This window comes from Balaenoptera physalus (genome assembly GCF_965194825.1).
Source record: "Balaenoptera physalus genome assembly, chromosome: 4".
NCBI lineage: Eukaryota > Metazoa > Chordata > Mammalia > Artiodactyla > Balaenopteridae > Balaenoptera > Balaenoptera physalus.
Window position 1 is genome coordinate 11,939,108 of NC_138891.1, and position 21,409 is coordinate 11,960,516.

At 39.1% G+C, this 21,409-nt stretch overlaps 1 protein-coding gene across 7 annotated transcripts in view; it reads right to left on the reverse strand.

The window, feature by feature from the left end:
* Positions 1-19,914, reverse strand: part of PIK3R4 (phosphoinositide-3-kinase regulatory subunit 4) — an 81,884-nt gene extending 61,970 nt beyond the window's left edge. For 4 of the 7 annotated variants that reach the window (XR_014262826.1, XM_082459211.1, XM_082459210.1 and 1 more), the window contains exons 1-4: positions 13,813-19,914; positions 12,320-13,090; positions 4,916-5,049; positions 3,164-3,746 (exon numbers count right to left, since the gene is read on the reverse strand). Coding sequence is in view for 6 of the 7 variants with exons in the window: in XM_082459211.1 (XP_082315337.1) it covers positions 3,164-3,746; positions 4,916-5,049; positions 12,320-13,052 (1,450 nt within the window). In the remaining variant the exon portion in view is untranslated. The remainder of the gene's footprint in view (positions 1-3,163; positions 3,747-4,915; positions 5,050-12,319; positions 13,091-13,812) is intronic. The other 3 variants (XM_082459206.1, XM_082459207.1, XM_082459209.1) reach the window with 3 other exon arrangements.
* Positions 19,915-21,409: the final 1,495 nt, after the last annotated feature.

The following is a 21,409-nucleotide window of genomic DNA, read 5'->3' on the forward strand; positions in this document are numbered from 1 at the left end:
GCCGCAGAGCAACTAAGCCTGTGTGCCACAACTACTGAGCCTGCTCTAGAGCCCTCGAGCTACAACTACTGAAGCCCGTGCTCCTAGAGCCTGTGCTCCGCAACAAGAGAAGCCACCACAATAAGAAGCCTGTGTACCGCAACGAAGAGTAGTCCCCGCTCGCCTCAACTAGAGAAAGCCCGCGAGCAGCAACAAAGACCCAATGCAGCCAAAAATTAATTAATTAATTAATTTAAAAAAAAAAAAAAAAACCTTGACCTTGACACTTACTAGCTGGCTGCTTAACCAATCTAAGTCTCAGTTTCCTCATACATAACTGAGTCACATCCACCTCAAAGAACCATTACCAAAGTGCATCAACCCTTATTGGACTGCTTTACAAGTGATACTCTGAGGTTCTTGGCGAACCAAAGTGCGAGACTGTTTGTCACACTCCTGCAGTGGCCTGTATCTTCTCCTTTCTCTCTGATCATCTGTTAAGACTATTTATACTCCTCACCACTGTGAAAGTATCTACTTCTAAGTTCTGCTATCACATTTGCTGTTAACTATATCTCCTCTTTGCTTATACTTTCCTCTTCCTTCCACTTTTATTCCTGTGCCCCTATCCTTCCTCTCCTCCCACTTCCATGCTTCCTAATATACGACCACACCCACAAAGACGGCACTCTTTTCCTTCTCAGCAGTGAGTAGCACTGAACATAAACTACCTTAATTTATTGATTCTAAGACTCACTTTTTCTTCACTTTTTAACATCTCTGAAATTGAGATGCATCCCACAATAACTGACATTTTTGAGTCTATTGAATACAGTGATTCCCTTCATCCTGGAGTCCCACGCCCCACTGCTGCCAGGTTCAACACTGCTCTGAGTAGAACAAAAATTTACCTCTAAAAAGCAAATTATTAATACCCTGCAATGCCTGCTCACCCTAAAGATGGGAGAATTCTACACCATCCCCTGATGGTTCTAGATGAATATCCCCACTTTAGTGAAAATATCTTTATTAGGAAAAATCTCTTACTTTCCTGGGCACCTCTCAAGTCTGAGCAGATCTATGTTTATCTCCCCATTTAAGTTCATAAACCACAACACACTTGTCAGTTCACTTTACACAAGAAACAAATCTAGACCAGCATCTCTGAATTTAAAAACAATGCTATAAAAGAAATTTTTTAATTGATTTTTAAACTTTTATAATTACTGACATGTGTGGTTTAATTACACTTAGCCATACAAGTTCAAAGAGACTTCCTATTCTATCTAAAAAGGCAGCTTTATCATGCACTAAGCCATGGTTCACCATGGCTGGGTGGCATGGGGCACTGCAAGGTCCTGGCACTGACCCTGGGTTACCATGGACTCTTACCACTAAGACCCAGCACACCTGGGTAAAATAAAAGCAGGTGGCTTCAAAATCAAGGTCTAGACCAGCAGCTCTGAGAACTGAGAAAGAACTAGTCCAGATACACTTTGGTCGTGTCCCTTAGCCTCTCCCATTCCCAATTCCTCAGCTGGGAAATGAAGGCACTATAACATCTACTGCTCAAGGTTGTTCCAAGTGTCAGTTTCAAGAGATACACAGATCTTAAAATCTTAGAATCTAGAACCTATTTTAGAATCTCTATATCTTTTGCAACTAACCCTTGCAACCCTGAGCAGTATATACAAAGCAGATTTTTCAATAAACAGTAGCTATTGTTTTTATGCTGTGACTGCTAGAAATTGAATGTAAGTATGTTAATATGGTACCTACACATCAGAACCTTCCCTACTTACCACAATTGAGAAAAGACCAAGATACACTGGGCCAAAAGTACGTCATAATAGTCTAAAAAATACAGCTTGTTTTTTAAAAATCATAAGCTTTTCTTTCATTTAATTTTATCCAGTTCAATTACAGTTGATCCTTGAACAACACTCGAATTTTTTTTCAAGAGTACATACTACAGTATAACACAATCCATGGTTGGTTGAATCCACAGATGTGGAACCATGGATAGAGGGCTAACTATAAATTATATGGGGGTTTTCAACTGTGTGGAGGGTCATCGTCCCTAACCTCCACGTTGTTCAAGGGTCAACTGTATTTCTATTTATCAAGTGAATTGTAAACATGCTTTGTTCCAAATGATAAACTTGGATATGTCTTAAAGAAATCCTGAATTTTCTAAGCCTAAAATTTACACCTATACAGCTATGGAAATCAAAAACCATAAATAAATAGACAGATGGATAAATTTTTTTTAAAAATACGTATTTTTTAAAAAGCCAACAACCACCAATCACTTTGTGGATGTGCCTAGCCATAAAGACAGAGTCCAAAGACCATTTTTCACATTCCGTTAAAATAATGACAAGTAAATCATAAAATAATGAACTAATAAGCAAGTATCTTTCAAAAAAAGAGACAATATCATCACCACACGTTATGTACTACTTACAAAGACTTCAGAATTCCTGATTTCCAACAGATTACATTTTAAAAATAAATGATGAAATTATGTAAATGTTTCAATGACACTTTCCATGCAGAAATAAGCATTACGAAATTAATTTGGGGAGCTAACAATATGACTGTGTCACTTATTTTATGAGCAAGAATTACAAATAAAACGGGTAAGTTTGTGATATAACACACTCACCTCATCACAAAGAAGCCACACTTCTTAAGCATCATAGTAACTGAAAGGACCTTAAAATTCAGTAACTTAACAAACAGGCTAGGTCCTTTCAACACCAAATTACCCAGCAAAATTAATCTTTTTCAACAGCAATAGACTGTTATATCCTAATACTGATATTCAAACAAACGTATTTGTTCAGAGAAACTTTATAAAGGCCTAAAGACACTAGATCAGAAGCACATACTTGTGAACATTAGTCTTACTCCAAATTAAATATAATACTCCCAGTAAAATTATAAGATTCTGATATTATATATTTTTCACTTAATAATTCTGATAACCTCAAAAATAAGGGTACACACAAAGCTTGAGTTCCAGGAACAGAACGGCTATAAATATTATTAAAATGTACACAAATAGTTCAAGGACCAAAGTTCACTCTTGGAATTCTCAAAGATATCAGAGAAGCAAGAGGTATTATAGTCACTAACTTCAAAAATATGAGTGGTTATTACTTGGACAATAAGCTCTTACCAGCATAGGCTAGTCTAACAATAGTAGCATCATCCTGGGCTAAGTGGGCTATGCCTGGCAGAATATATTCCGGGTAGATGTTAACATCATTGCGAGGAACCTCTTTGACAAGAGCAAGAACTTTGGTCAACGTCCTCAAGGCTTCAGCCCTCACTCTAGGAACAGAGTCACTGCTGAAATGCAAAAGATACGGAGTAATACGATCCAAAAGAATTTCTACACTTAGTCTTGGGGCCAAATGGAGAATAAGTTCCAGGGCAGCAAGCTTGGAATCACAGTATTTAAGGGTCTGTAGGCAGGACGTTATAACTGACACCAAGATAACCAGCCCATTTTCCTTAGGCTCTCCTTCTGCTTTCTCTGGCAGATCATGGCCACAGAGATTGTGGATAATGTTGCCCAAATCCTTCCTTATAACCAGAATACGCTCATCTGCAGAAAGAAATGTTTCCTTGGCAAACTGGGCCATGTAGGGCTGAAGGAAAGTGTAAAATATTTCAGGAAAGGCATTGCCACGCTGCTGCTTTAAGTAATCTTCTGCCTCTAAACGTTTATCCGGTTCACGGTGAATCATCTGAGTTACCTATACCAAGGCAAGAAAGGGAGTGAAAAATAGATTTGAGAACAGCAAATTAAATCAGATGAAAGCTACAACGGCAACTTAACACATGATTTAAAGGATATTTGAGGTAATTCTGACTCTTTCTAATCTTTATCTTTCAAACTACTTTCAGAACCTGACTACCGAGTAATATGTGACTCTACTATCATCCTATAAAGCAACAAGAAATCAAGTATTAACATACTCCAGATGGGTCAGACACATAAAGAGGATTAGCCTTAAAAATTAGTCAAATTCACTCCTTTCACAGTTAAGAAAAGGTAGGCCCAAATTCATAAAGTTACTTAGCCAACACAACATGATAAGGAGTGCCACGCCTACAACAGCCAGGTACGCCAACTCCTAATCCAGTGTACTGTTCACTGAATGTGAGCTAAACTGGCTTCCTCTGGAGCATCTGATTTCTTAATATTTGCCATTTGTAAGAGAAATCAAAACGCATGTTTCCCTACCTTACTAAAGAACATTTTAAATATACATAACCTTTCCGTGGCTCAGAGTCATCATCATATGCATCAGTTACTGTATTGACTGACTTAGAAAAGATCCCCTCAAACAGTACTGTGGCTATACGGCTTACGTGACCTCCCACAGAATTCCTCACATCTGTTCTGCTATACTAATGTGTGATTCTACAGCTCCCCTTCCACACCTGCCCTCAGGGTCAAGGGAGGTACACAAAGCCAGCTGCTTTTATATGAAATGCCCCTATACTGCTGTATTCCATTCAAGTTGCTGTTTCCTGTCTCCTCATTTTAGATATTTATCCTCTTCATTTCTTGCTAGCAAGCTCTACCCTGGACAATCTCTAACCCCCAAGCACCTCCTTACTTCCTTCCAAATCTGTCCAAAGCAGAGCTAAAGATTATAATGGAAAGATGTGTGCATGCGTGTGCGCGTGTGTGTGTGTGTATGTGTATGTGTGTGTGTGTGTGTGTGTGTGTGTGTGTAATATAAAGTCAAATGAGCTCTGTGCCTAAGAAGCGGAAAAAAATTGTACACTTCTGCCTAACAAAGTAAAAACAATAGGCTGGTATATGAGTCTATGGGGTTTTACTGCTTGTCCCGAATTCAGAACATTCCAGAGAACTGACTAATGCAAAAGTGAGAAATATTTGTAGCATAGTTACCAATTCTCTGATACTGCAATCTTCAATTTTATTCAGCACCTGTTCAGGGAAAAACTGTCCATTTCTGTAAGCCAAAAGTTGAGAGAGATCAAATAGTGGCACACCTTCTGTAAAAAGCTCAGCTATCACGCAACCTGGAAAATAGCAGATATAATTCCATTAAAAATGAAATGCAAGATATTAATACAGATCAAGAATTCAGAGAATTCATAAAACTCAAGATGCAAAACTCAAAGTAAACCAAATTAAAATGTTTAATGCAACATACAACTACAATCCAGCAAGACAGGAAAAATGTCTATTGCCTAATCATCAGTTTCTAAAAGTATGAAGTCAAAAAAGGCCTATTTAATTTTTCTCCTTCTTAAAAAAAATTAAATCAAATAAAATTACTTCCTTGTTCTATAATTGAAAACAAATATATTACACATGTTATATACACACATACATTCAGAGATACAAAGACAGATTAAAAGCCATAAGAAAGTGTTCTTTTAAAATATGAATTTATAGATATTAAGTTCATAAGAAACTACTGAGAAGTCACATCTGACAACTCATTTATTCATCATTAAACAAAAAGTTATCAGGTGTTTACTACACACTAGACTCGGTGCATAAAACAGATAACTCTGCCCTCATGAAGCTTTCATCCTAGGAAGAAAGAAATAAAGTAAACCAGTGAACAGACACACTTATGAGAAGTGCTAATAAGTGTGGTTGTAAGATTAGAGAGGGAAAGAGAGATACCTTTCATATTGCACTTACATAATCTTCAAACAAGGAATAAATAAAGCAACTACATTCCCAAAAAGACAAAGCAGTTTCACTGAATCAGTATATGACATGCATTTAACAAATCTTAAGGAGACCCTTGAACAACCTTAGTCACAGCCTTTGCATGTGTTGGTCCCTCTGCCTGGAATACTATACCCACAAGCACCCTCATGACTTACACCTAAACTTCCTTTAGACCTTGAATCAAATGTCATCTTAGCAGTAAGGCATTTCTTGACTGCCCAGTTTAAAATTCCAAGCCCCCCCACTACAACTACCCCACACTCGTCATCTAACACATTCCCTTTCCCCTTTCCCTGCTGTTTTTCCCCACATCACCAAATGCCACATTATATATTTTATGTATTTATTTCTTTATTGTCCATATACCCACTAGAATGCAGACTCCACAAGGGATTTTTGTCTATTTTGTTCACTGAAAAATCTCCAGCAACTACGACAGCTCCTGATACATAATAAACACTCAATAAATTTCTTAATTTCTATCCATACAGTGTCAAGTTTTAGAATAAAAAACTAAAATAGCTATTAAGAACAACTTAAGCAAGAAGGAAATAGAAGAACTGAACAATACTATAAACCAGATCTAACAGACATCAAAGGAACACGCCATCTAACAACAGAATACAAAATTCTTCTCAAGTACATGTGGAACACTCTCCAGATAAAACCATATGCTAGACCATAAAACAAGCTTCAGTGAATTTAAAAGGACTAAAATCATACAAATTACATCCTTCAAACCCCAATGGAATGAAAAAAATCAGTAACAGAAGAAAATCTGAAAAATTAACAAATATGTAGAAATTAAACAACACACTCATAAATAACCAATGATCAAAGGAAAATTAGAAAATACTCTGAGATGAACGAAAACAAAAGCAACATACAAAAATGTATGGGATGCAACTAAAGCAGCATTTAGAGAAAATGTATAACTATAAACACCTATTTTATAAGAGCTCAAAACAATAACCTAGGGCTTCACTGGTGGCGCAGTGGTTGAGAATCTGCCTGCCAATGCAGGGGACACAGGTTCGAGCCCTGGTCTGGGAAGATCCCACATGCCACGGAGCAACTAAGCTTGTGCGCCACAACTACTGAGCCTGTGCTCTAGAGCCCGCAAGCCACAAGTAGAGCCCGTGTGCTGCAACTACTGAAGCCCGCACGCCTAGAGCCCGTGCTCCACAACAAGAGAAGCCACCACGAGAAGCCCACACACCACAACAAAGAGTAGCCCTCGCTCACCGCAATTAGAGAAAGCCCGTGCGCAGCAACAAAGACTCAACGCAGCCAAAAATAAATAAATAAAATAAATAAATTTATTTAAAAAAAAACAATAATCTTAACCTTAAGAAACAAACTAAAACCAAAGCAAAAAGAAAGAAAGGAACAATAGATATTGGGGTGAAAATTTATGAAATAGAGAATAAAATACAATAGAGAACATCAACAAAACCAAAAGTTGGTGCTTTGAAAGCTCAACAGAATTGACAAGCTTTTCTAAGAAGAGAGATGCCTCAAACTATGAAAATCAGGTATGAAAAAGGGGACATTACTACAAACCTCACAAAAATGAAAAGAATAATAAGGGAATACTTTAAACAAATGTATGCCAAAAAAAAGATAAACTAAATGAAATGGAAAGATTCCTAGAAAGATAAAGATTACCAAAGGTGACTTAAAAAGAAAGAAAATCTGAATAGACCTTTTAAAGAGACTGAATTAGTAATGAAAAACTTCACACAAAGAAAAACCTAAGCCAACATGGCTTAAGAGGTGAATTCTGTCAAACATTAAAATAATTAACACCCATCCTTGACAAATTCCAAAAACAGAAGAGGAGGAACACTTCCCAAGTCATTCTATGAGGCCAATATTACCCTAGTAGCAAACCAGACAAAGACATCACAAGTAAAGCAAACTACAGACCAATCCCTGATGAATATAGATAAAAATCCTCCAAAAAATATTAGCAAACTGTGTGCAGGAATTAAAGAGTCCATACCAATAATAATAAATAAATGAGGGGAAAGACAGGACACTTGAGCACACAAGAATACTGAGGGCCTACTGGTAAATGTGGAGGTAGTGCTGGAGTTGGAAGATCATCGTTTTGCAACCATCATAGTAAAGATCAGATCAGGCAAGAATGATCAACAGACACCAAATCAAAGAGGAAACTGTGATGACTGGCAGGATATTTGCATGGTCTTAAAGTTTCTTCCCACAGGTTGCTTATTAGTTGCAAGGGATTAAAAAAACAAAAAGTAACTACAGAGGGGAGACATTGGGCAAGAACTTGACCACGTGATCAAAATTAACATCACCAACAGACACCATTTGACCCCAGATACGATACTGTGAAGCCATCATCACCTACACAGTATTGCTACTGAGAATGAATAACCTGAATCTAATCACAAGGCAACAGAGGATACATACAAAATGAAGACCATTCTATCGAAAAAGAAAGAGGTGAGGTCGAGCGCGTACACACAGTGCAGGTAAAAGCTGGTGAAAACTAAATAAGGTGTAAGTCTAGTTAACAGTAATGCACCAATGTCAACTCCTGATTCTGATATGGTACTACAGTCATATAAGATGGCACTGGGGGTAGCTGTGTGAAGGGTTCTTCATTATTTTTGCAACTTACTATGAGTCTATTATTTTAAATAAAGAGTATAAAAATAATTTTTAAAAATTTAAGGGGAGAGGTATTCGTCAAAAAATGTCAATGTCATAATGACAAAGAAAGACTGTGAAAATGTTCCAGATTAAAGGAAGCTAAAGAGACATGACAACTAAATGCAATACCTGACCCTAGACTGGGTCGTGTCCTGGAGGAGGAAAAATGCTATAAAGGTCGTTACTGGGTCAAATACAAAATTAGAATAAAAAGTGTAAATAATTGTATCAATGTTAAATTCACTGCTGTTGGTAACTGCAACATACAGTTACATAAGCTTTATGTAAGAGACTACTGGAGCCTTAGGAAATACTAAAGTACTTGGGGCAAAGGACCATGGAGGGGTGGGGAGGAAGGGTGGAGAGTGTGGGGTATGGAGTGCAGAGAAAAGGTATATAGGTGATAAAGCAATTGGAACAAGACGTTCACAACAGGTGAATCTGGGTAAAGGATTTATGGGTGTTCTATGTACTATTTTTATTTTTGCAAGTTTTTAAGTTTGAAATTATTTCCAAATACTGTAAAAATAAAGAACATTTATTTACAACTAAATGGAGATTGTTTACAGACTGAACTACATCCCTCACCACCCCCCTAAATTCCTATGTTGAAGCCCTAACACCTTAGAATGTGACTATTTGGAGACAGAGCCTTTAAAGAGGTAATTAAGGTTAAATGAGGTCATAAAGGTGGGGCCCTAATCCATTATGACTGGTGTCCTTATAAGAGGAAGGAACACCAGGGGAAAAGTGGTCACCTGGAACTCAAGGAGCGAGGGTTCAAGAGAAATCAACCCTGCTGGCACCTTGATCTTAGACTTCCAGGTTCTGAGGGAACTTTCCAGAACTGAGGGAAAATAAATTTTTGTTTAAACTACCCAGTCTGGAGTATTTTGTCATGTCACCCCTAGCAAACTAATACAGAGGTAAATATAGGATTTTTTTTTCTTGCAACTTTTTTTTTTTTAAATTTTTTGGATGTGTCACGCACCACGTGGGATCTTATTTCCCCGACCAGGGATGGAACCCATGCTCCCTGCAGTGGAAGCTCAGAGTCTTAACCATTGGACTGCCAGGGAAGTTCCCTTTCCTGCAACTTTTAAAATGGTATTCTGGAAGAGGTGTTACGGGGTGGTATTTCTCTATAGAACAATTTGTTCAAGTTGCCTTTATCGTCACTGAGTCCTTCTTTATCATTGAGATCTCAGATCAATGTCACCTTCAAGGGAGGCCTTCATTTTATCTACCAGCCCTTGTCATCCACTTAGAAATCATAGCACTTCATCACAGCACTTATCACTAATGAAAATTAACTTTCTTACTTTTTTATTCTCTCTCCCTGCCCACACTTAGAATGCAAGCTCCATGAGTGCAGAAACTCTATCAGTATTGTTCACAGCTGTGTTCCCAACACCTACACAACAGTGCCTTACACATAATAGGCACTCAAATACTTGTCAAGTGAATGAATGAAAGATCTCCAGCAAACAAGGCTCTGCCCATATATGTGACCAGAGACAGAGAATATATACACTTCTCCCAAACTAGCAGCCAGGAACCATGGATAGGCCTTAAGATGGGGAAAATTAACATTCAAACCCAGAGAGCCTAACATTCAAACCCAAAGAGCCTAAATCAAATCTTAGGAGCAGTGGGAGGTGAACAGATCCCACCCACCCCTTTCAAAGAAATGAAATCTTCAGCCAAAACAACGTAGAGCTCTTTAGTCTGGAAAACAAATGCTGAGTAAGAATTCTGTTGAACTTCACAAAACTATAATGACTATAATGCACACAGAAAGGATAAATATAAACTCTTCATCAATCCTTGAAATTTTAAAACTATAACAAACTTCCAGTTATAAAATAAATAAGTCATGGAGATGGAATGCAGAGCAAAGTGACTATAGTTGCTAAGAGGGTAGATTTCAAAAGTTCCCACCCACAAGAAAAAAAAAATGTTTTAACTACATATGGTGACAGATGTTAACTGCACTTGCGTTGATCATTTCCCAGCACATACAAATATCAAATCATTATGTTGTACACCTGAAACTAATGTTATATGTCAATTATACTTCAATTTTATTTAAAAAAAGCTATAAAATGATCCGCTGAAGCTAGAAAGTGATCACATTTCTAAGCTGGAAGAGTCCTATTTACATAACAGTAAGTTTAAAAGGTAAAAATAGTTCAAGAAAAATTTAAATAAATTCACTGATCAGGTTGGGACTTTGATGGATTACATTTCTAATCTTGTTATATTTACAACGCGGAGGCTACCCCACCTCATCAAAAATACCCTCCCTCAGTATTACCTTGGGACATAGACTAGTGAGCTGAACAGACCAACAGAGAGAGGTACAATCCTGTGTAACAAAGCTCATTTGTTCCCCTAGATGAAATATATTTCTTCATTAATTATGTCACTTTTCCTAAATAATCTAAAATACAACTCAATTTATGTTTTCTTTGTAGGAAAACTACAGGTGAGAAAAAGATTAAAGCCAGCCTTTGCAAAATTTACAAAAAATGGCAGTGATGCTAGAGTTCATATGGTATTCCTCAGGATACCATCCTCAGCCCACTTCTCCTCCAGAAATTCATAGATAGCCTACAATCCATGACCAAGCTTCATGTGGTCTGTGTATGTAATGTATATGAATGTATGGTACTTTTTTCCAAAGAAGGAGGTCACTGGTTTCATCAAAGTCTTTAAGGGGAGCCAAAAACACTTAAGAATCACTTCTCCACAAACTCCCTGACTATAAACGCATTCCCTTGGCTACAGTAACTACTACCTATTTCCTGATAACTACCAAATCTCCATCTCCACCCCACATCTCTATGTACCAAACCTTTGTAACAACTGCCTGTCACACATTTTCTCCTGCATATCCCCTGAAACCTTCAACTCAACATCTAACACAGACCTCAGCATCTTCCCACCCCCTATCTGTTCCTCTTCGTGTGTCTCCTAGCTCAGTGTCCGGTATCACAATCCCCCTGGTTCCCCAAGCCGGGGTAATAGGAGTATTCTTGATCCTCCAATCAATCAACAAATCCTAACAATTCTACCCACTAATTATCTCTTAAGCATTACTTTTCTCCACTCCTTCTCCAACTGTCACAACTTGAAGCCAGTCAGGACCATGTCTTACCTGAATTGTGGCAGCTGACTACTAACTGGCCTTCCCATCTCCTGCTACAGTCAGTGTTTTGTCTAAAACACGTATCTGATAATGTCCCTGTAGACTAGCACAGGCATACCAGACCCCTTCTGATCTGGGCCTTGCTTACCTCACACTCTACGTTCCAGATGTACTAAAGTACTTAAAGTCCCCTAATAAATCAATGCATCATGCTCTGGTCTTCAAGTCTTCATATAAGCAACACCCTCTGTCTGAAACAAACTACCCTTCCCATAGCTAGCTCCCAATCACCTTTCAGGTTTCAGTTTAAATACCTTCCTTCCAATAGAGATGCCTTTCCTGATCCTGCCACTCTACCCATCACCACCAGAGATTCATTTAAGTATCCATACGTTCCTGTAACAGCAGCCTAAGCTTATCACCACCACAGCAAACCACGGTGCACTGAAATGTCTTTTTTCAGTATCATATCTCTCTCCCCATTAAAGTGTAAGCACCTTGAAAAGAGAAACATAATTACCCATCTATGTCTCTAGCACTTAAGACAGTGCCTGACATATACAGAAGAAAGAATTCAAATATTCCTTAAACATCTGAATGAGTAGACCACTCTCTGGATTTTCTAGGTACTGAAACACGTCCAGTGAAAGAATACTGCATCTATCTGAAAAGTGTAGGAGGATTTACCAAAAAAAATTAAATTTCTATGTTCAAGAGTTAAAGTAAATGCACACTCCCACCCTAGCAAAGTTGACCAACTCACATACCTGCTGAAAAGATATCCATTGCTCGCTTCAACTCTCCTCTTGTTCTCTGATTGCTATTTAAGTCTACAAGTGGAGTTGAAGGATCTCTCATGTATTCTAACTCAGTGGCAAACAATCCACCATCAACAAAACGTTCAGGAGCAATATAACAAGTTCTCCTCCGTGAAGTGTCAAAAAAATAGTTGAAATCTGCTGGGTTGTCCTCTGGAAGATAAGTGGGTTTAAAACTGGCAAAATCAGTTAGAAGGACCCAATTCCAACTGGTGACCATCACATTCTCAGTCTTGATGTCCCCATGACGGACTCCAGATTTGTGTGCTTGGTCCACAGCTGTGAGGATCTGGAAAGCGATCCAGCGCTTCTCAATGTTATTTAAGAATGGACGGGTGCTGATGCGATCGTAGAGGTTGTCTCGCACATACTGCCTGAAGAGCATGGCTGCCTTCTCAGATGCTTTTTCTGCTGCTTTCTGGAAAGGCAGGCAGTTCTGTGCAGAATGAAGCCTGATTTTCAGTTCCTCAAGCTCTTGTTTATAGCTGGTTAGAGGCAACGTGGGATCCTGAATTGCAAAGACCTTCACAACCACCAGGCCTTCTCGGTGTTTCGCTCGAGCAACTTTAAAGAACCGAGTACTCCCCAGACTCTTATCATATTCAAAGTCATGGATGTCTGAGAAATAACTCTCCACAGAAAGGATCTGGGAGGGAGCAATGCCGGCAAGCTGGTTTCCCATAATGGCAGCAAGCACCTCAGTAAGTTAGGATACAACACCTATTTTAAAAAAAAAAAAAAAAAAAAGGAAGGAAAGAGAAAAGGAAAAAGAAAAGAACAAGCAATGAAACACCATTATTTGTGTGGCCTCTTCCTGTAAGATAGATATACCTATTTCTCTTCCACCGAGAGCACTGTACTTAGCCTTCTGGGCAGCTTCTAAATTTCAGACATATTTATCTTAAAAGATCTTGTTATTTTATATTGTCCTTTCCAGGAGCTGACTTATATGTAAATAGGCCCCATCACTATTAAGCTGAAAGTGTTAGAATGTGTATTTTATGATATTTAAATTTAAAACTTAATGAGCCTTTACTAATGTGTTCAGTATTATGCTGGGGCTATAAGAGTTACAAAAGTACTATATGACACAGTCTTTGTCCAAGAACCTTCAGTCTTGAATAGAAAACCCAAACATATTAAAAACTTAAATCTAACTAAGAATCGCCTGATACAAATAGGTCGGGCTAAAAAAATCCAAACAATCGGCATATCCTGAGCCCGCCCAGCCTAATTCCAGTGTGCCTTCCCACTCAGCTAACAGAAGGCACAGAGTCGTTTGGTTTGTCATAACGACAAGGAAGAACCCCTGGTAGGGATGCTAAAAAAAGTAAACCAAAATACCGACTTGCCAAACACAGCCCAGGGTTCTCCTAGCTCAGATTTTGCAGGAAATGAAAACACACATGTACACACGGCCGTGCACACGTGCAAACATTTACCCTGGGGGACTCTGGGAAGTGTCACAAGCCGATCGCTCGCTCACACGGAGGTCATGGCAGGTCACTTCAGGGTCTGGGCGGGGAAGGGAGTCAGCAGTCCGGCGAGTCTTCTCTACGAGGGGTCCTCCTTTAAAGAGGGGCGAAGGGGATCCTGCAGGAGGGACGCAGAGGAGTCCCAGTCTCCAGGACCCCGGCGGTCCGCGGGGGAGACGCGGGAAGCTCTCGGGGCCGCAGCAGACACCGAGCCACGCTGAGGTGATCCCAGACCCCAGGGAGTCGCCCGCCAGCCCCCTCCTCCGCCCCGCCGGCCACGCGTTCCCGGGCCTCGCCTTCCTCTCGAGCAGGCCTGGACCCTCGAGACCCTCTGACTCCTTGAGGACCTCCTCACCCGCGGGAGGTGGAACCCGGGAGACAGGTAGGCAGCGAGGTCCAGTGAAATTCCGCTTCTCCAGCGGCTGCAGACGCTGCAAACACTGAACACCCGGGAAAACTGCCGGCTCTGACCCCACTTCCTGTCGCGGAGAGGAAGTGACGGCTTGAGGAGGAGCGCGAGTCCGGGGCTGGTTGCTAGGAAACGAGGGAGGGGCGTGGCCTCGCTCCCTGAGCCTGGAAGAAGAAAACAAGATGCCCTGACAGCAGTCTGTTCCCCATCCAGGTCTTCTACCCAATCCCTAAACTCTGAGGCTTTCTGACATTCCCCAGGACCTGTTCAGATGCCCTTCACCCAAGTACACCAGAGCAGAGTCCTTTAAGAGGATTCACAGGCTTAGGAAAGTTAATATATCCCAAGTTGAATTTTTTAAGAGATTTATAGAGATATAATTTACATACTATAAAGTTCACCTGTTTGAAATACACAAATCAATGGATTTTTATATATATATATATTTTTTTTTACAGAATTGTGCAATCATACCTATAATCTAACTTTAGAACATCTTCCTGACCCCCAAAATGAAACCCTGTAACTATTAGCAGTCACTCCCCATTCTGCCCATTGTTTCTCCCCATCCCAGCCCTAGGCAACCACGAATTTACTTTCTGTTTCTTGCCTATTCTGGACATTTTGTGTATATGGTATACAACATGTGGGTCTTTGTGACTGACTTCTTTCACTTCATGTGTTTTTGAGGATTATCCCTGTTGTAGCTTGTATTTCATTTCCTTTTATTGCCAAATATTCTATTGCATGAATATTTCACATTTTGTTTACCATTCACTAGTTGATAGACATCTGGGTTGTTTCCACTTTTTTGGTTATTACAAATAATGCTGCTATGGACATTCGTGCATAAGGCTTTTTGTGATCATATGTTTTCACTTCTCTTGAGTAAACACCTAGGAGTGGAAGTGAAACGGAGCAGGACCCTATGGTCCTTCCCAGCCATGTCCTCTGCCTGCCTTTTGTCTGTGGAAAAACTTTAGCCAAAGAATAAGTTTAATCAGAGAAGTGAGAAAATGCAGAAACAAAGGAAAACAGTTCAACAAGACTAAATAATAATAGTTTAGTCATTAAGCATAGTCAAGGACCTTTAGCTCCTCCTCAAGTGCTATAGATAATATTCTGAGCCATATCCTGTGAGCTGTCTTGTAGATGCTGAAACCCCCACCAGGTGGAAGAAGTTAACTACATGATGACCAGGCTGTAGCCACGACATAAGCTGCCACAATTCCAAGAACTGGCCTCAAGGAACTGGGAACAAACCAACCCTAGAACTGAAGATGAATTGTACTTAAAGCAATCAAGATGACACTGGTCAGACCACCACATGACCAATTTCAAGGTGACTGTCAGAGCTGACAGTGCTGTTTCTGCATGTAGCCCCCTCCTTCTGTCTATAAAAGCTCTTGCCCCCTGATTGTCATGGCGGGAGTCGGCCTTTGGACAGAAGTCCGCCCTCACCCCCCAGTTGCTGGCATCCAAAATAAAGCAAACTTTCCTTTCCACCAATATTGGCTTTTGAGTGGCGAGCAGCCAGACCCCACTTTCAGTTACAGAAGTGTGGAGTCACATGGTAACTCTATGTTTAACGTATTGAGAAACTGCCAAACTATTTTCCAAAGTTGCTGCATCATTTTACATTCCTACCAGCAATGTATAAGGGTTCCAACTTCTCTACATCTTCACTGACACATGTTATTATTTATCTTTTTTATTATGGCCATCCTACTAGGTGTGAAGTAGTATTTCATGTGGGTTTTATTTGCATTTTCTTAATAACTAATGATGTTGAGTATCTTTTCACGTGCTTACTGGCCATTCTTATATCTTCTTTGGAGTAATGTCTATTCAAACCCTTTGCCCATTTTTTTAATCTGGTTGTCTTTTTATTATTGAGTTTTAAGATCTCTTTATATATTATGGATACAAGTCCCTTATCAGATTTGCAAATAGTTTTTCTCTATGCTGTCTTTTTCTTTTATATTGGTGTCCTTTGAAGCACAAAATGTTTTAATCCAGAGCTGAATTTTTTTTTATTATCCCAGCAACTTCCTCTCCTCCATTCTTCCCCATTTCAGTAGGCAGCACTACTACCCACTGGGTTCCTCAAACTACAGATTTGGAATTCCTTAGGTCATCCTTGACATTTTTCTACTCTTTCCCTCTTTCACCCACCCCATTCAATAATCACTTGCTCTTGCTGATTCCACCTCCAAAATATGCTTTGAAGCCACCCACTGCCATCTCTCCAGGGCCTAAGCCAAACCACCACTATTCTTATGATGTCTGGATTTTGAAATCCACTACTCAGAAAAGGCATTCTGCACCCACAATATTATTTTTTATACTCCTTCCATGATTTCTTCTGGGTCTTTTTGTATTTTTAAACTTCTGAAGTATGGACCCAACTTTATTTTTTCTCTAGAGGGATACTGTAATATCAAAACATGTTAACACGTAATCCATTTTTCCTCCAGTTATTTGAAATGACTATTTACCATATACAAGTTTCCTATATATAGTGAGTCTTCTGATGAACTTTCTCTTCTGTCCATTGAGTTGCCATTTAATTCATCTGGGAGTACTGTTTTAATCACTACAAAATTGTTTCAACATCTAACATGGCTACTATTCCAGTAATCTTTTTTAGAATACAGCTACAGTTATAAGACATCCATGCTTACATCCTTCCAGATTCTCCCCCCTTGTTTTTAGACTGAAGTTAGAAATCTTTAGTTTGGCCTACAAGACCCTGCATGATCTGACCCCTGCCCACCCTGCCAAAATCTGCTCATCTTTCAAGTTCCAGATTAAGTGCCAGCGCTTCAGGAAGGCCTTCCCTAAAACCACCCCCTGCCCATTATATAATAATCTCATGGACCCTAAACTTTTTCTTCATAGCACTTATCATTGAAATCATTTCATTTTAGAGGGTAACTATGTGCTTAATGTCTGTTTTCCTACCAGACCATAAACTCCATGAGGACAGTGATTTTGTAATTCTTATTCACCAGGATATTTTCAACACCTAGGACAGTATCTGACACATGGTAGGCATTCAGTAGATACTTGTTGAATAAATAGATGTGGCCTTGTCAGATATGTTACCATTAACGACAAGATCATGAGTCCCAGGATGAGGAATGTCTAAAATACATATGAGAATTAGTACAAATATTACTCAGCCATTAAAAAAAAAATGAAATAATGCCATTTGCAGCAAGATGGATGGACCTAGAGAATATTATACTAAGTGAAGTAAGCCAGACAGAGAAAGACAAATATCATATGATATCACTTATATGTGGAATCTAAAAAAATGATACAAATGAGCTTATTTACAAAACAGAAACAGGCTCAAAGACATAGAAAACAAACTTATGGTTACCAAAGGGGAAAGTGGGGGAGGGATAAATTAAGAATTTGGGATTAACAGATACACACTAGTATATATAAAATAGATAAACAACAAGGACCTACTGTATAGCATAGGGAACTATACTTAATATCTTGTAATAACCTATAATGGAAAATAATATATATGTATACATATACACGTATATATGTCTGAATCACTTTGCTGTACACCTGAAACTAACATTGTAAATCAACTATACTTCAATAAAAAAATAATAAATAAAAGAATTAGCACACACATACAGTTATTTAGCAGTTAGTATAAGATTATGTTTACATTTCAGACTCTGATTACTATGTATGTAAGTGCTTTAAACATCTCTCCAATAGAGAAGTCATGGTGTAAAAATGTGATAAATCTGTCTCAGTTTAGATTACTACTGCATTTTCTCCACATCTATTTTTTCCCCACCACTACATTTTGTGAAATAACTCATGAAATATTTTTTAATGCTTTCTGTACTCGCCTCTTGGTTTTCTTTCCTTTACTTTCTTTTCTTCTGCTTTTAAATAGCAATCATGTCTACCTGTGGAGATTTTTTAAAAAGAATCTCACCTTGTGTTTTTCAGAGTAAATTAAAAAATGAAATTTCCTTGCCACTGGCGGAGTAAAAAGAAGAAACAGCCAGCAAACACTCCTCTATTCTCTGGCCAACAGCCTCTCAGCTGCATTGTGGCAGTGACAGAAAAAATAAATGTTTCTGGAAAGTAGCTGTACCATAGAAACTATACTTTCCACCCAATTCTACCCCTTGAATATAAGTGGGGCCATTTGACTAGCTCTCACTGTGAAGTACAAGTGGAAATTATGTGTTTCACTTCTAGGTCAAGGCAGTTAAGAGGGGAATGACCTTCACTCTCTCCTTCCCTTCAGCCTAGATGCCTAGAGGCCATTGGTAATGCCACAGCCACAAAATGGTAGAAGCCTGTGTCCCTGAATAACTGTCTGAAGAAAGACCACCTGTTAAACACCAGCACCCATATAGGACCTTTACATAAGCAAAAGCAAACATCCATGAGTTAAGCCAGTGAAATGCTGATGTTTATTTGCTGCGGACATTAGCCTTACCTTAACACACACTTCATCATCGTCCTGACCTCTCCTCATTCCTCCCTCCTCCAGGCTGCTTTTGCCTCACTTCCAATCCCGGGACGTGTCCACATGGACTCTCTGCAAGCCTTGCATCCTAAGGAAAAGGGGTAAAGAGAATCCCTAATGCAAACAACACCCTGCAGTTAATAGTACATCTTTTCTTTTTTTTGTAGATGATTGCAAGATGATAGATGTAAAAGGAATTGGAAATTACCAATTTGTAACCTGCAGTATAATAACTGGTTCCCACAAGGATCATCAATGGATTCTAAAATCATTGGGTGAAAGGCTGTGGGGCAACAAGATAGACTCATGGTGCCCAAAGAATACCTACAGGTTACTTTTTACATTAGAAAGGGGGAGAAATAAATCTTTTATAGTGGAAAACTCTGGCAGTAAACCCTTTATCCACATGTTCAAACGTAACATGACTAATAGTACACAGTATCACCCAATAAAGCATTCTTACCAAGAATCTTTAACCTGAATCTAATCAAGCCCTTAGACCTCACTGTCCAATATGGTAGACACTAGCCACATCTGACACATTTGAAATGTGACTACTCCAAATTGAGATGTGCTCTAAGTGTGAAAAATACACAGCATTTAAAGAACTTAATACCAAAAAAATTTTTTGTCTCATTGATACCTTTTCAATATTTATTATATATTGAAATCATGTTTTAGAAATAATAGGTTAAATAAATATCTTGTATATCTTATTAAAATTAATTTATTTTTTGTTTTACTTTTTTAAATGTGTCTACCAGATAATTTTAAGTTACATATGTGGCTCAGGCTATATTTTCACTAGAAAGCCCTGCTCTAGACCTAACTTCCAGACTATAAAAAAATAAAATAGAGGAATAATTTAAGCCATACCATCAGGAAACAATCTTATGAACCTAGAAAATTGAACGTTAGCCTGGATTCTTCAAAAAAAAAGTGGAGAAACTTTTCTAGACTAAAAGACTCTAAATATACATAAAATTCAAATGCAATGTGTGAACCTCAACCTGATTCAGGATTAGAAACAGCCATAAAAGGCATTTTGTGCAAAGTTGGGGAAATCTGAATATGGACTGAATATTTCAGATAGAAAGAAATGACCAAAATGTTTCTCAAACCGCTAATTATTTCATTTTGCTATCACTATCTGGGTCTTATTTAAAAACACCTAAGCTGTCTGACCTAGAGCTGCGTCCCTTCATGCACTAAGGGACTGGCAGACAGAGTCCAGAAAGCTGGACTCCTTTGAATATGGAATTGGGTGAAACTTTGTTCTTGAATAGATGGGAATGCAAGAACGAAAGAAAGTTTTTAAAAGAAGATGAGAGTTGTCAAAAAAACAAAATGATTTTAATGATAATAAGTGCTATGAAGAAAATGTACAAGGGTCTGTTGAGGATATATAGCAGGGGGAGGGTGGCATTCAGGGAAGGCATTCCTGAAGGGTTGGCAGATGAGCAGTTGGCTACGTAAAGAGTAGGGGAAAGTGGTGTAAGCAGAGGAAAGAGTAAAAGTGAAGCCTGGTGATGGGAGAATTTTGAACCAAGGAACCAAGAGAAGTCTGGTGTAGGGGGTGGGGAGGGACAGTGAGTGGACCCAGCTACAGTGTGAGGCGGGCATACAGAATCCACTCATCAGAGCCGTCCCTCTACTCCAGCACTGTTTTTCCACTTCTGCTCCTCCACCAACTCTCTTCCACAAAGGATCTGGAGTGACTCTACAAAATTAAATCAGACAATGAAAACAGAAACAATAAATATTCATTTAAAAGAACAAAGAAGGGCTTCTCCGGTGGTGTAGTGGTTAGGAATCCACCTGCCAATGCAGGGGACACGGGTTCGAGCCCTGGTCCGGGAAGATCCCACATGCCATGGAGCAACTAAGCTCGTGCGCCACAGCTGCTGAGCCTGTGCTCTAGACCCCGCGAGCCACAACTACTGAGCCTGCGTGCTGCAACTACTGAAGCCCGCACGCCTAGAGCCCATGCTCCACAACAAGAGAAGCCACCGCAATGAGAAGCCTGCACACCGCAACAAAGTGTGGCCCCCGCTCGCCGCAGCTAGAGAAAGCCCACATGCAGCAACGAAGACCCAACACAGCCAAAAATAAATAAATAAATAAATAAAAGAACAAAGAACTAGTACTTAGAATCAGTGAATTGAACTGCAGATGAATTTTCAACTGAGCTTTGAAACTAATCCCTAGAGTTAAATTTGTGGTTTACACATCTCATATTGTCCAGGAAAGGGAAATAAACTAATTAACAGGGAAAGAAAACTTTTCCCTAGACCAGCTTCAAGATGGGATTTTTCCTTTGAATCTTTATAGAAAAGACATTGGTTAACACATTAAGTAAGCATCAGAAGCAAAGATTTCCTACAGAGTTAGGTAAATGATTCAGTAAATATGGTGCCTACCACTTGGGACCTATTCAATAATATGCTTAAAGCATCTTCTGTTTTTCTAGGTACTTGATCTCCACCTAAACTCCATCTCCTGAAGTGCAAATCAAAACTACAATGAGGTACCACCTCACACCAGTCAGAATGGCCATCATTAAAAAGTCTACAAATAACAAATGCTGGTGAGGGTGTGGAGAAAAGGGAACCCTCTTGCACTGTTGGTGGGAATGTAAA